General features: G+C 39.9%; 1 protein-coding gene across 12 annotated transcripts in view; it reads right to left on the reverse strand.

The window, feature by feature from the left end:
• CADPS2 (calcium dependent secretion activator 2) overlaps positions 1-13,787 on the reverse strand; it is a 584,066-nt gene that overhangs the window by 273,245 nt on the left and 297,034 nt on the right. For all 12 annotated transcript variants that reach the window (XM_055590800.1, XM_055590801.1, XM_055590799.1 and 9 more), the window contains exon 7: positions 12,868-12,979. In XM_055590800.1, coding sequence (XP_055446775.1) covers positions 12,868-12,979 — 112 coding nt within the window. The remainder of the gene's footprint in view (positions 1-12,867; positions 12,980-13,787) is intronic.

A 13,787-nucleotide genomic window follows, 5' to 3' on the forward strand; every position in this document is an offset into this window, starting at 1 on the left:
TACAAAGCCACAGTTATCAAGACAGTATGGTACTGGCACAAAGACAGAAATATAGATCAATGGAACAAAATAGAAAGCCCAGAGATAAATCCACGCACATATGGACACCTTATCTTCGACAAAGGAGGCAAGAATATACAATGGATTAAAGACAATCTCTTTAACAAGTGGTGCTGGGAACTCTGGTCAACCACTTGTAAAAGAATGAAACTAGAACACTTTCTAACATCATACACAAAAATAAACTCAAAATGGATTAAAGATCTAAACGTAAGACCAGAAACTATAAAACTCCTAGAGGAGAACATAGGCAAAACACTCTCTGACATACATCACAGCAGGATCCTCTATGACCCACCTCCCAGAATATTGGAAATAAAAGCAAAAATAAACAAATGGGACCTAATTAACCTTAAAAGCTTCTGCACATCAAAGGAAACTATTAGCAAGGTGAAAAGACAGCCTTCAGAATGGGAGAAGATAATAGCAAATGAAGCAACTGACAAACAACTAATCTCGAGAATATACAAGCAACTCCTACAGCTCAACTCCAGAAAAATAAATGACCCAATCAAAAAATGGGCCAAAGAACTAAATAGACATTTCTCCAAAGAAGACATCCAGATGGCTAACAAACACATGAAAAGATGCTCAACATCACTCATTATCAGAGAAATGCAAATCAAAACCACTATGAGGTACCATTTCACACCAGTCAGAATGGCTGCGATCCAAAAGTCTACAAGTAATAAATGCTGGAGAGGGTGTGGAGAAAAGGGAACCCTCTTACACTGTTGGTGGGAATGCAAACTAGTACAGCCACTATGGAGAACAGTGTGGAGATTCCTTAAAAAACTGGAAATAGAACTGCCTTATGATCCAGCAATCCCACTGCTGGGCATACACACTGAGGAAACCAGAAGGGAAAGAGACACATGTACCCCAATGTTCATCGCAGCACTGTTTATAATAGCCAGGACATGGAAGCCACCTAGATGTCCATCAGCAGATGAATGGATAAGAAAGCTATGGTACATATACACAATGGAGTATTATTCAGCCATTAAAAAGAATACATTTGAACCAGTTCTAATGAGGTGGATGAAACTGGAGCCTATTATACAGAGTGAAGTAAGCCAGAAAGAAAAACACCAATACAGTATACTAACGCATATATATGGAATTTAGAAAGATGGTAACAATAACCCTGTGTACGAGACAGCAAAAGAGACACTGATGTATAGAACAGTCTTATGGACTCTGTGGGAGAGGGAGAGGGTGGGAAGATTGGGGAGAATGGCATTGAAACATGTAAAATATCATGTATGAAATGAGTTGCCAGTCCAGGTTCGATGCACGATACTGGATGCTTGGGGCTGGTGCACTGGGACGACCCAGAGGGATGGAATGGGGAGGGAGGAGGGAGGAGGGTTCAGGATGGGGAACACATGTATACCTGTGGCGGATTAATTTTGATATTTGGCAAATCTAATACAGTTATGTAAAGTTTAAAAATAAAATAAAATTAAAAAAAAAAAAAAAAAAAAAGAGATGGAGGTTTGATCCCTGAGTCAGGAAGATCCCCTGGAAGAGGGCACAGCAACCCACTCCAGTATTCTTGCCTGGAGAATCCCACGGGTAGAGGAGCCTGGGGGGCTACCCTCCATAGGATCACAAAGAGTCAGACATGATTGAAGCAACTTAGCACAATTTTAAATAAAGTAATCAGACATACATCCTTATTGAGATACATTCTAAGGACAAAAAGAACTGCAAAGAAATACCATTACTTTGTAAGTTTTTTGTTGGTTGTGGTACTGGTACAGTATTTCTGGAACAAATTTGTATGTATTATAAAACAGAAAATATTAAATTTATATTGATGCTGCAGAGAACCTGTAAAGTCATGATTTAAAAAAATATTTATCCCTTAACCTGTTCATTTCTTGTTTCTCCCATTGTGGTTTGATGATTTTTCTTAGTAGTATGGTTCTGTTTCTTTCTTCTTAGTTTTTGGGTGTCTATTGTGGGTTTTAAATTTGTGAACAACATGAGGTTCACATATTTGCTTGTTTTAAACTAGGAGTCATTTAAGTTTAAACACACTCTAAAAGAGCCACATTTTTTACTTCCCTCCTCTACATGGTGCTTTGATGTCATATTTTAATTTTCACACTTATCCCTTTACAATTTATTATAGCTATAGTTGCTTTTATAATTTTTGCCTTTTAATCTCCATACTGGCTTAATGTAAGTGGTTGAACCTCAGTCCTTAGTATATATTTGCCTTTCCTAGTGGGATTTTCCTTATTCTATTGATGGCAGAATGTGAAGAGGAACTAAAGAGCCTCTTGACGAAAGTGAAAGAGGAAAGTGAAAAAGTTGGCTTAAAACTCAACATTCAAAAGACTAAGATCATAACATCCAGGCCCATCACTTCATGGCAAAGGATGGGAAAACAATGGAAACAGTAACAGACTTTACTTTTTGGGTTTCAAAATCACTGCAGATGGTGACTGCAGCCATGAAATTAAAAGATGCTTGCTCCTTGGAAGAAAAGCTATGACCAACCTAGACAGCATATTAAAGAACAGAGATGTTACTTTGCCAACAATGGTCCGTCTAGTCAAAGCTATGGCTTTTCCAGGAGTCGTGTATGGATGTGAGAGTTGGACCATAAGGAAAGCTGAGTGCCAAAGAATTGATGCTTTTGAACTGTGGTGTTGGAGAAGACTCTTGAGAGTCCCTTGGACTTCAAGGAGATCCAACCAGTCCATTCTAAAGGAAATCAGTCCCGAATATCCATTGGAAGAACTGATGCTGAAGCTGAAACTCCAATCCTTTGGCCACGTGATGTGAAGAACTGACTTATCTGAAAAGACCCTGATGCTGGGAAAGACTGAAGATGGGAAGAGAAGGGGACGACTGAGGATGAGATACTTAGATGGCATCACCGACTTTTGGATATGAATTTGAGCAAGCTCTGGGAGTTGGCTGATGGACAGGGAAGCCTGGCGTGCTGCAGACCATGGGGTCACAAAGAGTCAGAAACAACTGAGCGACTGAACTGATAGATTCCTATCTTAAAGACCCTTTAATATTTGTTAGAATAGGTTTACTACTAACAAACTCTCAGTTTTTGCTTGCCTGAGAAGTTCTTTATCTTTTCTATTCTAAATGATAATCTTGCTAGGAAGATATCCTAGGTTACAGGTTTCTCCCTTTCAGCACTTTGAATATACCACGTCACTCTCTTTTGGTTTGCAAAGTTTCTGCAGAGAAGATAGCCTTGTAGTGCTGCTGCTGCGCCTAAGTCGCTTCAGTCACGTCCGACCCTGATTCCCTTGTATTTGACGGTTTTGTCTTTCTGCATTTGTAATTCTTTATCTTTTGTCATTTTAATTATGATATGTCTTAGTGTGGGTCTGTTTGAGGTCACCAAGTTCGAAATCTGCTCTGCTTTCAATATCTGGATATTTATTTCCTTCCTCAAGTTTGGAAAGTTTACAACTACTGTTTCCTCAAATAAATTTTCGAACTCCTTTTCTCCTTTCCTTTCTGGGACCTCTATACTGCAAGTATTGGCAGGCTTAATGTTATCCCACAGATCTCAAACTGTTTTCATTAAAAAAAGAAATTTTTTTTTCTGCTGTTCTGATTGGGTGATATCCATTATTCTATCTTCCAGATGACTTATGTGTTTTTCTGTATCACTTAGTGCGCTTTTCATACTTTCATGTGTGATTTTTTAACTTCAGCTCTTGTATTCATTTCTGATTGTATCTTTTTTTCTATTTTCTAGTTTCCTGTTACCAGTTTCATTGAATGTATCTACCCTTTTCCCTAATTTAATTAACATTTTTATTACCAGTGCTTTGAATTCTTTATCTGGCAAGGTGTTTATTTCATTATTTGTTCAGAGGTTTTCTTCTGCTGTTTCAATGACAGCAATCCTTCTACCTCCTTTTGGTTAATTTTCTCTGCCGCTATGAATTTAGGTGAAAGTTACCTACTGTGGTCCTGAAGGAGTATTCTTACGTGGGAGAGTCCCTATGGAGATGTGCCCAATGCCTTTGGTAGGAGAGTTGGATTTGATGTGAACACAAGTCATGTCTTTGCTCAGGGTGTGCTGGCAGCCATGGCCTTGGTAGTGGGTGGGGCTGGAGTTGGCAGGGCAGAGCCAGGTGTGCGGCCGGTCCTCCCCTCTGCTCAGTGACCCTCGACAGCCTACGGGAAGAGAGGTCTGATCCCAAGTTGCTGCAGCAGAATCCCTGAGGGTGAGCCTGAGCTGGCTCTATTCCCTTTAAGGATGGCTTATTCTCTTTCTCTGTACTGGAAACCCATGCCCAACAGTGGGCAGTGCTGAAGCAAATGGGACACATAGTGGCCTCTATGCTCTTGTCTGCTTCAGACAGAGGCCCAAGCTTTCTCTGCTGTGCTGAGTGTGCACCCACAATTGTTTCCCTCACTCTGCTCAGACACAGTCTCAGGTGCAAATCCCTTTGTCGCTCACAGCTGATCACTGCTCCCAGCCTCTGCCGCCCTTGCCCTGTGGTGGAACAACAATGCGGGGCAGGGGAACCCATGTGGTCTTTCAGCACATATGGGGTGGTGAGTGGTGGTGGACTGTCTGCCACAGAGATCTAGGCTGCTTAACTAAATGCTCAACTATGGCCATCACCACCTCACCCAGGCCCTGCCCAGAACTTGGTAGCCTCTGCATCCCACACCTGAGTTTTCTCCCCAGTCGTGGCTGCTTCAGGTCCAGTGTCCTGGGAAACCTGGCAGCCTCCAGGACAGACCTCCCTCCACTCTGACTTGGGGGAGAAGCCAGTGCACTCCTGCTGCTCACAAGCTGAGTTTAGGGTTCCCAGAGTCTACGTGTTTGTCCCAGCAGTTCTCCAGCCAGCTGAGGGGGATCGCCTTCCCTGTTTAGGACGTCAGGACTAAGGTGTGTAATCTGTGGCTCTCACTGCACATTCCCTAGGGCAGGGGTCCAACTGTATTCTCGCTTCTTCTCTAAGTTCCTGTCCAGGGTCACAAGGCTCAACAGGATTGCTTTTCTTCTCTTCGTACTGGATGTTTGTATCTTTTCTACAGCCTTGGCTGTGCAGGAGTCCTTCTGCCAGTTTCCAGTTAGTTTTCAGTGAGAACTGTTGACATGGAGGTCTATTTTTGATGTGTTCAAACACATGTGCACTCCACATTCTCTTACTCCTCCATCTTGACTGATCTCCTGTAATGTACAGTTCTATGTGTTTAGGCAAATGCATACATCCATATACCCAATACCCAGTGTCACACATAAATACTGCTTCACCTTGAAAGATCCCTGAACACCATTTACAGACAACCACTTCCCCCTTGGGTCAATCCCCGGTCAATTCATCTATTTCCTGCTTCTACAGTATTGCCTCTTTTAGAACAAATCATACAATATGTTGTAAGTTTAAGTTTGTTGATCTGCATCCTTGTCAGCATTTGTTCTTGTCAGTTTCTTATATTACAGCCATTCAATGGTATCACCTTGTGTTATCAATCTATTTTAAGGGCTCTTTACTCATCTTTCAAATACCACACTAAATTTTAATTTAAAAACTTCACTCAGCCAAGATCCCCAGATACAGAATTATATAGACTACAGACTTCAGATGATGTAAGGCCTTTTTCTTCAAATTAAACTCTTTATGCTGTTTCTGAGTGTGGTGGTAGTGGTTCAGTTGCTAAGCTGTGTCCAACTCTTGGGACCCCACATGTAAAAGTAGATAAATATATAGAAAACATTACCAACAGCTCTACCATCCAGAGATGACTACCGTTTTCTTCTAATTGTGTGTGAGTGCATATATGGTCATGTCTAAAGACCCAAAGTTTTTTTTAATTAATTAACATGCTTTTGGCTGCACTGGGTCTTTGTTGCTGCATGCAGGCTTCTTACTGCAGCTGCTTCTCTTGTTGCAGAACATGGGCTCTAGAGAACTCAGGCTTCAATAGTTGTGGTTCATGGGCTTAGCTGTCCATGGCATGTGGAATCCTCCTGGATCAGGGATAAAACCCATGTCCCCTGAATTGGCAGGCAGACTCTTAAACCACTGGACCACCAGGGAAGTCCAAATTAATGCTATATTTAATATTCAAAGACTGAGTGTTTCTTCCCTAATATCAAGAATAAGACCAGAATGTCCACTTTCACTATATCCATTCACTGTAGTGGAGAATCTTGTAGATGCAATTGTTGTTAGTCGCTCATTGGTGTCTGACTCTTTGCGACCCCAGGTTCTGCAGCCTGTCAGACTCCTCTGTACATAGGATTCCCAGGCAAGAACACTAGAGTGGATTGCCATTCCCTTCTCCAGAGGATCTTCCCAACCCAGGGATCAAATCCAGGTCTCCTGCATCACAGGCAGATTCTTTACCATCTGAGTCATCAGGGAAGCCCAATAGATGCAATAAAACAGTCAAAATAAGTACAAGCATCTAGATTGGCAGGTGGATTCTTAACCACTGGACCACCAGGGAAGTCTGACCCAAAATTTAAAATCTGATTAGGTTTGAGGAAAGAAAGCCAAGCGTGAAGGAAGAATCATAGTAAACAAGGTGGGTGTAATAGGAGATAAATTTAGAGAGACCTGTTCAGGTGGAGTGGAGTTCTTCAATGTTGATTGTGTCCAATGTTGAGGCCTTGTTAAAAGAGACTGTGGCATCCTACCCACCAAATTTCTGATCCAGCAGAGAGAGATTTGGGCCTGAGAATCTGAATTTGCAACCATCTTCCAGGTGTTGCTGATGCTGCTGGTACAGGGTCCCTTTGAGAACCCTTCCTTGGGCATACCATACTACGATGAAGAGTCTGAGTTTTTTCTTCCAAATAGATGAGAAGACAGTGTAAGGTTTTAAAGACAGAATGATGTGCTTCTATGTTGAATTTTACATAGATAATAGTGGCTGAGGTGTGAAAGCTGAATCAGAGGGGACAGGATGACAAATGAGGAAGCAGTAAGTGGACTACTACTAGTGAGAAATTGTCTTGAATTAGAGTAGAGAAAATGTTAAAGTGTGAACCAACTCAGTATAAATTTAGGAAAAAGCTGACAGAACTTGCAAATAGACTGGATATTAGTCAAAGAAGAAGAAAAAAAGGGCAAGCTGAGGTCACTGCCTTGACAACAGCCTCTATGGAAGACTGGATGGGGTTGCTAATCAAAAGTTCTTATTTCAAAAATATTTAGTGTGCAATATCCATTAATACACTAGAAATACCAAATATGCAAGTTAGATATACAAATCTAAAGCTCCAAGGAAGACAATTTAAAAATGGGACGCCATTAACCCATGAACACATTTATAATCATGGAACCTACTGAGGTCATTAGTATAGATCAATGGCTTGAAGCAGGTCTGCTCCCAGGGGACACTTAGCAATGTCTGGAGACATTTCTTATCGACTTCACTTAAGAGCAGATGAGACAACTGGCATATATTGACCGGAGGTCAGGAATGCTACTCAAATATCATAAAATGCACAGGAGTGCTCCCAACAGCGAAGAATTATCTTCCTCAGAACATCAATAGTGCTGAGGTTGAGAAACTCTTATACAGATAGAAAAATTGGCTTTCGTGTATGATGGGAACACAGGAGTACAAGGCCTTTCTCAGATATACAAACAACTGGAAAATATACCACTTGTGCACATTATTTAGAAGTTGCATCAGTTCAGTTCAGTCACTCGCTAAATCATGTCTGACTCTTTGTGACCCCATGGACTGCAGCACGCCAGGCCTCCCAGTCCATCACCAACTCCCAGAGCCTACCCAAACTCATATCCATCGAGTTGGTGATGCCATCCAACCATCTCATCCTCTGTCATCCCCTTCTCCTCCTGCCCTCAATCTTTCCCAGCAACAACGTCTTTTCAAATTAGTCAGTTCTTCACATCAGGTGGCCACAGGATTGGAGTTTCAGCTTCAGCATCTGTCCTTCCAATGAAAATCCAGGACTGATTTTTTTAGGACTGACTGATTGGATCTCCTTGCAGTCAAAGGGATTCTCAAGAGACTTCCTGAACACCACAGTTCAACAGCATCAATTCTTCAGTACTCAGCTTTCTTTATAGTCCAACTTTCACATCCATACATGACTACAGGAAAAACCATAGCTTTGGCTAGACAGACTTTTGTTGGCAAAGTAATGTCTCTGCTTTTTAATATGCTATCTAGGTTGGTCATAACTTTCCTTCCAAGGAGTAAGTGTCTTTTAATTTCATGGCTGCAGTCACCATCTGCAGTGATTTTGGAGCCCCCCAAAATAAAGTCTCTCACTGTTTCCATTGCTTCCCCGTCTATTTGCCTGAAGTAATGGGAACAGAAGCAATGATCTTAGTTTTCTGAATGTTGAGTTTTAAGCCAGCTTTTTCACTCTCCTCTTTCACTTTCATCAAGAGGCCCTTTAGTTCCTGTTCACTTTCTGCCATAAGGGTGGTATCACCTGCATATCTGAGGTTATTGATATTTCTCCAGGCAATCTTGATTTCAGCTTGTCCTTCACCCAGTTCAGCATTTCACATAATGTACTCTGCATATAAGTTAAATAAGTAGGGTGACAATATACAGCCTTGATGTACTCCTTTCCCAATTGGGAACAAATCTGTTGTTACATGTCTAGTTCTAACTGTTGCTTCTGCATACAGATTTCTCAGGAGGCAGGTCAGGTGGTCTAGTATTCCCATCTCTTTAAAAATTTTTCACAGTTTGTTGTGACCATACAGTCAAAGGCTTTGGTCTAGTCAATAAAGCAGAAGTAGATGTTTTTCTTGAACTCTCTTGCTTTTCCAATGATCCAACAGATGTTGGCAATTTAATCTCTGGTTCCTTTGACTTTTCTAAATCCAGGTTTAACATCTGGAAGTTCATAGTTCATGTACTGTTGAAGGCTGGCTTGGAGAATTTTTTTTTTAATATTTTTTTAAATTTAATTAATTAATTTATTTTACTTTACAATATTGTATTGGTTTTGCCTTACATTGACTTGAATCTGCCATGAGTGTACATGTGTTCCCCATCCTGAACCCCCCTCCCACCTCCCTCCCCATCCTATCCTTCTGGGTCATCCCAGTGCACCAGCCCTGAGCACCCTGTATCATGCATCAAACCTGGACTGGCAATTTGTTTCACATATGATATTTTACATGTTTCAATGCCCTTCTCCCATATCATCCCATCCTCACCCTCTTCCACAGAGTCCAAAAGACTGTTCAATACATCTGTGTCTCTTTTGCTGTCTCGCATACAGGGTTATCATTACCTTCTTTTAAATTCCATATATATGTGTTAGTATACTGTATTGGTGTTTTTCTTTCTGGCTTGCTTCACTCTGTATAATAGGCTCCAGTTTCATCCACCTCATTAGAACTGATTCAAATGTATTCTTTTTAATGGCTGAGTACTACTCCATTGTGTATATGTACCACAGCTTTTTTATCCATTCATCTGCTGATGGACATCTAGGTTGCTTCCATGTCTGGCTATTATAAACAGTGCTGTGATGAATATTGGCGTACACGTGTTTCTTTCAATTCTGGTTTCCTTGGTGTGTATGCCCAGCAGTGGGATTGCTGGGTCATAAGGCAGTTCTATTTCCAGTTTTTTAAGGAATCTCCACACTGTTCTTCATAGTGGCTGTACTAGTTTGCATTCCCACCAACAGCGTAAGAGGGTTCCCTTTTCTCCACATCCTCTCCAGCATTTATTGCTTGTAGACTTTTGGATCGCAGCCATTCTGACTGGCATGAAATGGTACCTCATTGTGGTTTTGATTTGCATTTCTCTGATAATGAGTGATGTTGAGCATCTTTTCATATGTTTGTTTGGCTTGGAGAATTTTGAGCATTACTTTGCTAGCGTGTGAGATGAGTGCAATTGCATGGTAGTTTGAACATTCTTTGGCATTGCCTTTCTTTGGGATATGTATATGCAATTTATATATATACATATATATACACATATATATATATATCTGGAGAGCTGAAGAATAAATTAAATATACCTCAGGTTACATAATAGCATTAGACTTAAATGGCTGGTGCTATTAGACAGTGAAAACACAATAAGGGAATAAGGTAAAATGAATGTAACCATAATTTAAATGAAAAATTTGGCCAGTCAGAATGGCTGCGATCCAAAAGTCTACAAGTAATAAATGCTAGAGAGGATGTGGAGAAAAGGGAACACTCTTACACTGTTGGTGGGAATGCAAACTTGTACAGCCACTATGGAGAACAGTGTGGAGATTCCTTAAAAAACTGGAATCCCACTGCTGGGCATACACACCAAGGAAACCAGAATTGAAAGAGACACGTGTACCCCAGTATTCATCACAGCACTGTTTATAATAGCCGGACATGGAAGCAACCTAGATGTCCATCAGCGGATGAATGGATAAGAAAGCTGTGGTACATATACACAATGGAGTAGTACTCAGCCATTAAAAAGAATATATTTGAATCAGTTCTAATGAGGTGTATGAAACTGGAGCCTATTATACAGAGTGAAGTAAGCCAGAAAGAAAAACACCAATACAGTATACTAACGCATATATATGGAATTTAGAAAGATGGTAACAATAACCCTGTATACGAGACAGCAAAAGAGACACTGATGTATAGAACAGTCTTTTCGACTCTGTGGGAGAGGGAGAGGGTGAGATGATTTGGGAGAATGACACTGAAATATGTATAATATCATATATGAAACGAGTCGCCAGTACAGGTTCGATGCACGATACTGGATGCTTGGGGCTGGTGCACTGGGATGACCCAGAGGGATGGTATGGGAGGGAGGAGGGAGGAGGGTTCAGGATGGGGAACACATGTATGTCTGTGGCGGATTCATTTCGATATATGGCAGAACCAATACAATATTGTGAAGTTTAAAAATAAAATTAAATTAAAAACAACAACAACAGAAAAAAAGAAAATTACAACAGAACACGTCATTCAAAATTTTGAAAACTAATGATAGAGGGAAAATCTTTGAAGCACGTAATAGTTTTGATTATGAGTCTGCAGAATTTTATTCTATTTCATAGGCTTTATGGTCATATTATTATTTTATTTGCTTGAAAAAAAATAATCTGGAAGCACTTTGTAAAACACATCACACTTGAAAGAGACTGATTACAAGAACAAAAGGAAGGAGAGACAAATTGGGAGGTTGTGATCAACATAAACAAACAACTATATTTAGAAAAATAGCTAATAAAAACCTACTGAATAGCACAGGGAACTCTATTCAATACTTGGTAATGATCTATATGGGAATACTCTAAAAAGGAGGGGATTTATGTGTATGTGTAACTGATTCATATTGCTGTTCAGCAGAAACTAACACAACATTGTAAATCAACCATACTCCAATAAAATAATTAAAATAAGAATAAAGACTGTGAAAGAGATGATTACTAGCACAAATGCGAGTTAATGGTGATGTATATTGTCAGTAGAAATAAGAAAACATGCTCAGTTTCTTTAATAAAATCGTGTATATCATTTTAAAAAAAAAAAAGAAAAATTTGGACTCACAAATCCATCACACTATATGGAATCTCCAGGGCTCTTCTCTTAGATTATGCCACCTGTACACCTTTGTTGCATGAATAAATGCACAAATATACAAGCACATGAGTGAATGAACATTATGGTTTAGCTCTCTTAGGTAATTAAGAAATAGATGCAACAGGGAAACAGAAGAGGAAATATAGAATGTAAGTGCAGACTCACGATTTCTGGACTGTGGATAGAGATTCACAAAATCTCTAGAAATGAAAAGAAACTTCAAAGGTGGGTGTAGACCGAAAAGGAGGAAGATTCGAAATCAACAGCAATCCTAACTTTAAGGGGAAGAAAATCCAGTATATACACTAATCCTAGTGTCCTTCAACACGGAGCATCACAGCAGCAATCCACCATTACGAGAAATCCCTGAGAGAGATTTCTTGAGGCTTTATCCTCTGCAAAACACCTGTGAAAGCAGCGCTCAGGTCTGAGTGAAATAGAGCCACATTACAGAAGATAACTTTGTAGACGACTCATCTTCAGAAACAAGACTGCAGAAAATCTTTCACACAGAGAGGTGTTGAGAGCACAACATGTTAACATTCATGCTTTTACAGTCAGAAGATGCTGAGTATAAGTGAAAGAGACAGGAATTAGAGGGGGCTAGGAAGATCCCCTGGAGCGGGAAATGACAATCTACTCTGGTACCTTTGCCTGGAAAATTTCATGGACACAGAGGTCTGGCAGGCTGCAATCCATAATGTTGCAGAGTCAGACACGACTAAAGTGACTCAGCAATCATATTCTAGGTATGAGGAGGTGCCCATGGGGGGAAAAATAATTCTGTGTTAAAAGGTGTGTGACAAAAATCTTCACACAGAGAAGAATAGGTATAAGAGAGAAATACACTTGAGATATTCTTTAATCAGTCTAATCACAATATAAGGAACAGATGACTTCAAAGATAAAGAGGATGCTTTTAGTCCATGGACAGAAACGTTTAAATCAGGGTTACCATTCACCAAGAAGGACGAGTCGGTCCATACCACTCCCTTGCTGGCCAGTGAAGTACGTGGGACAGGAATGACTGTCAGTGACTATGACTTTATGTGTTTCCCTTACACACCCAAGACCTATCACAATACAGTCTAATTACAGCAATTATGTTTAGTAAATCAGAGATGTAAGCTGGGCTCATAGGAAATTACAAATAAATTACTAATGTAGTTCACACACTGCATGCTGGTCCACTTCAACTCTAAATCAAGAGAAGTTAAAACCGTGCTGCCTGGGACATGTGGCGCTGACCATAACTCACCCTTCCCAGCTCTTTATCTTCAAGAGCCAGGACGCCAGTGCTTTCTGTGAAGAGTTTTACTTTGACCACAGGCCGTGGATGAGTAGTGGTGAAGTCTCCTTGTGTTCCCCACCTGCAACAAAGTACCAAAGTTTCGATTTAAAATGCTGCATTAATTTTTGTCTTCCATATAGATGTGTCTCCTTAGAAGGCACATCAAGCAATACAGAATCTTTCGTGGCTCAGTGAGATTTTTATCTTCCCTTTTGATTCTGACAGGTGGCAGTCAAGAAAGAAAATAACAATAAGCTTTACAGCTTGTAATAATTATTCAGCTGGTCAAAAAATTAGCACATTAGACTATAAAACATAAGAATCTAGATGAAGGTAAGCATTAAAGAATATATATGTAACTGGGTCACTGTTGCACACCTTAAACTAACACAACATTATAAATCAACTATACTTCCATAAAAAAGCAAAGCATTGTAGATATAGCTATTGGTACCTATTTTATTAATTTAAATATAAATTACAATACCATCTTTATGGATGGCTGGGGAACATTTCTAGGGGTTTGAATATAAGAGGCAGTGTCTCAGAAACACCATTTTTTCATGTTGAAAATTTCACCCCATCTCTTCTTGTAAAGTCTTTACTAGACATTTATATTTTTAAAAGTGGAGGCAATTATCTTGTCATTTACTTCATATGATTTTTTAAGTTCATGTCAAAAGGAAAGAAATAAGCATCATAAAATATAGGAGTGTTTTGCCATTGATTTCCTAGTACACTCTCCAAAGAATAGAGTAAATCTGTCTATATCTGACTTTTCAAATCATCATAACAAAATAACTTGTTTCCTTGGTTTATCTTTTAATTAACAGCATCTCATCATTACCACATACCAACTCATTCTAGTCTGTTTACAAACTTAACTG

Source organism: Bubalus kerabau, chromosome 8 (genome assembly GCF_029407905.1).
Source record: "Bubalus kerabau isolate K-KA32 ecotype Philippines breed swamp buffalo chromosome 8, PCC_UOA_SB_1v2, whole genome shotgun sequence".
Taxonomy (NCBI): domain Eukaryota; kingdom Metazoa; phylum Chordata; class Mammalia; order Artiodactyla; family Bovidae; genus Bubalus; species Bubalus kerabau.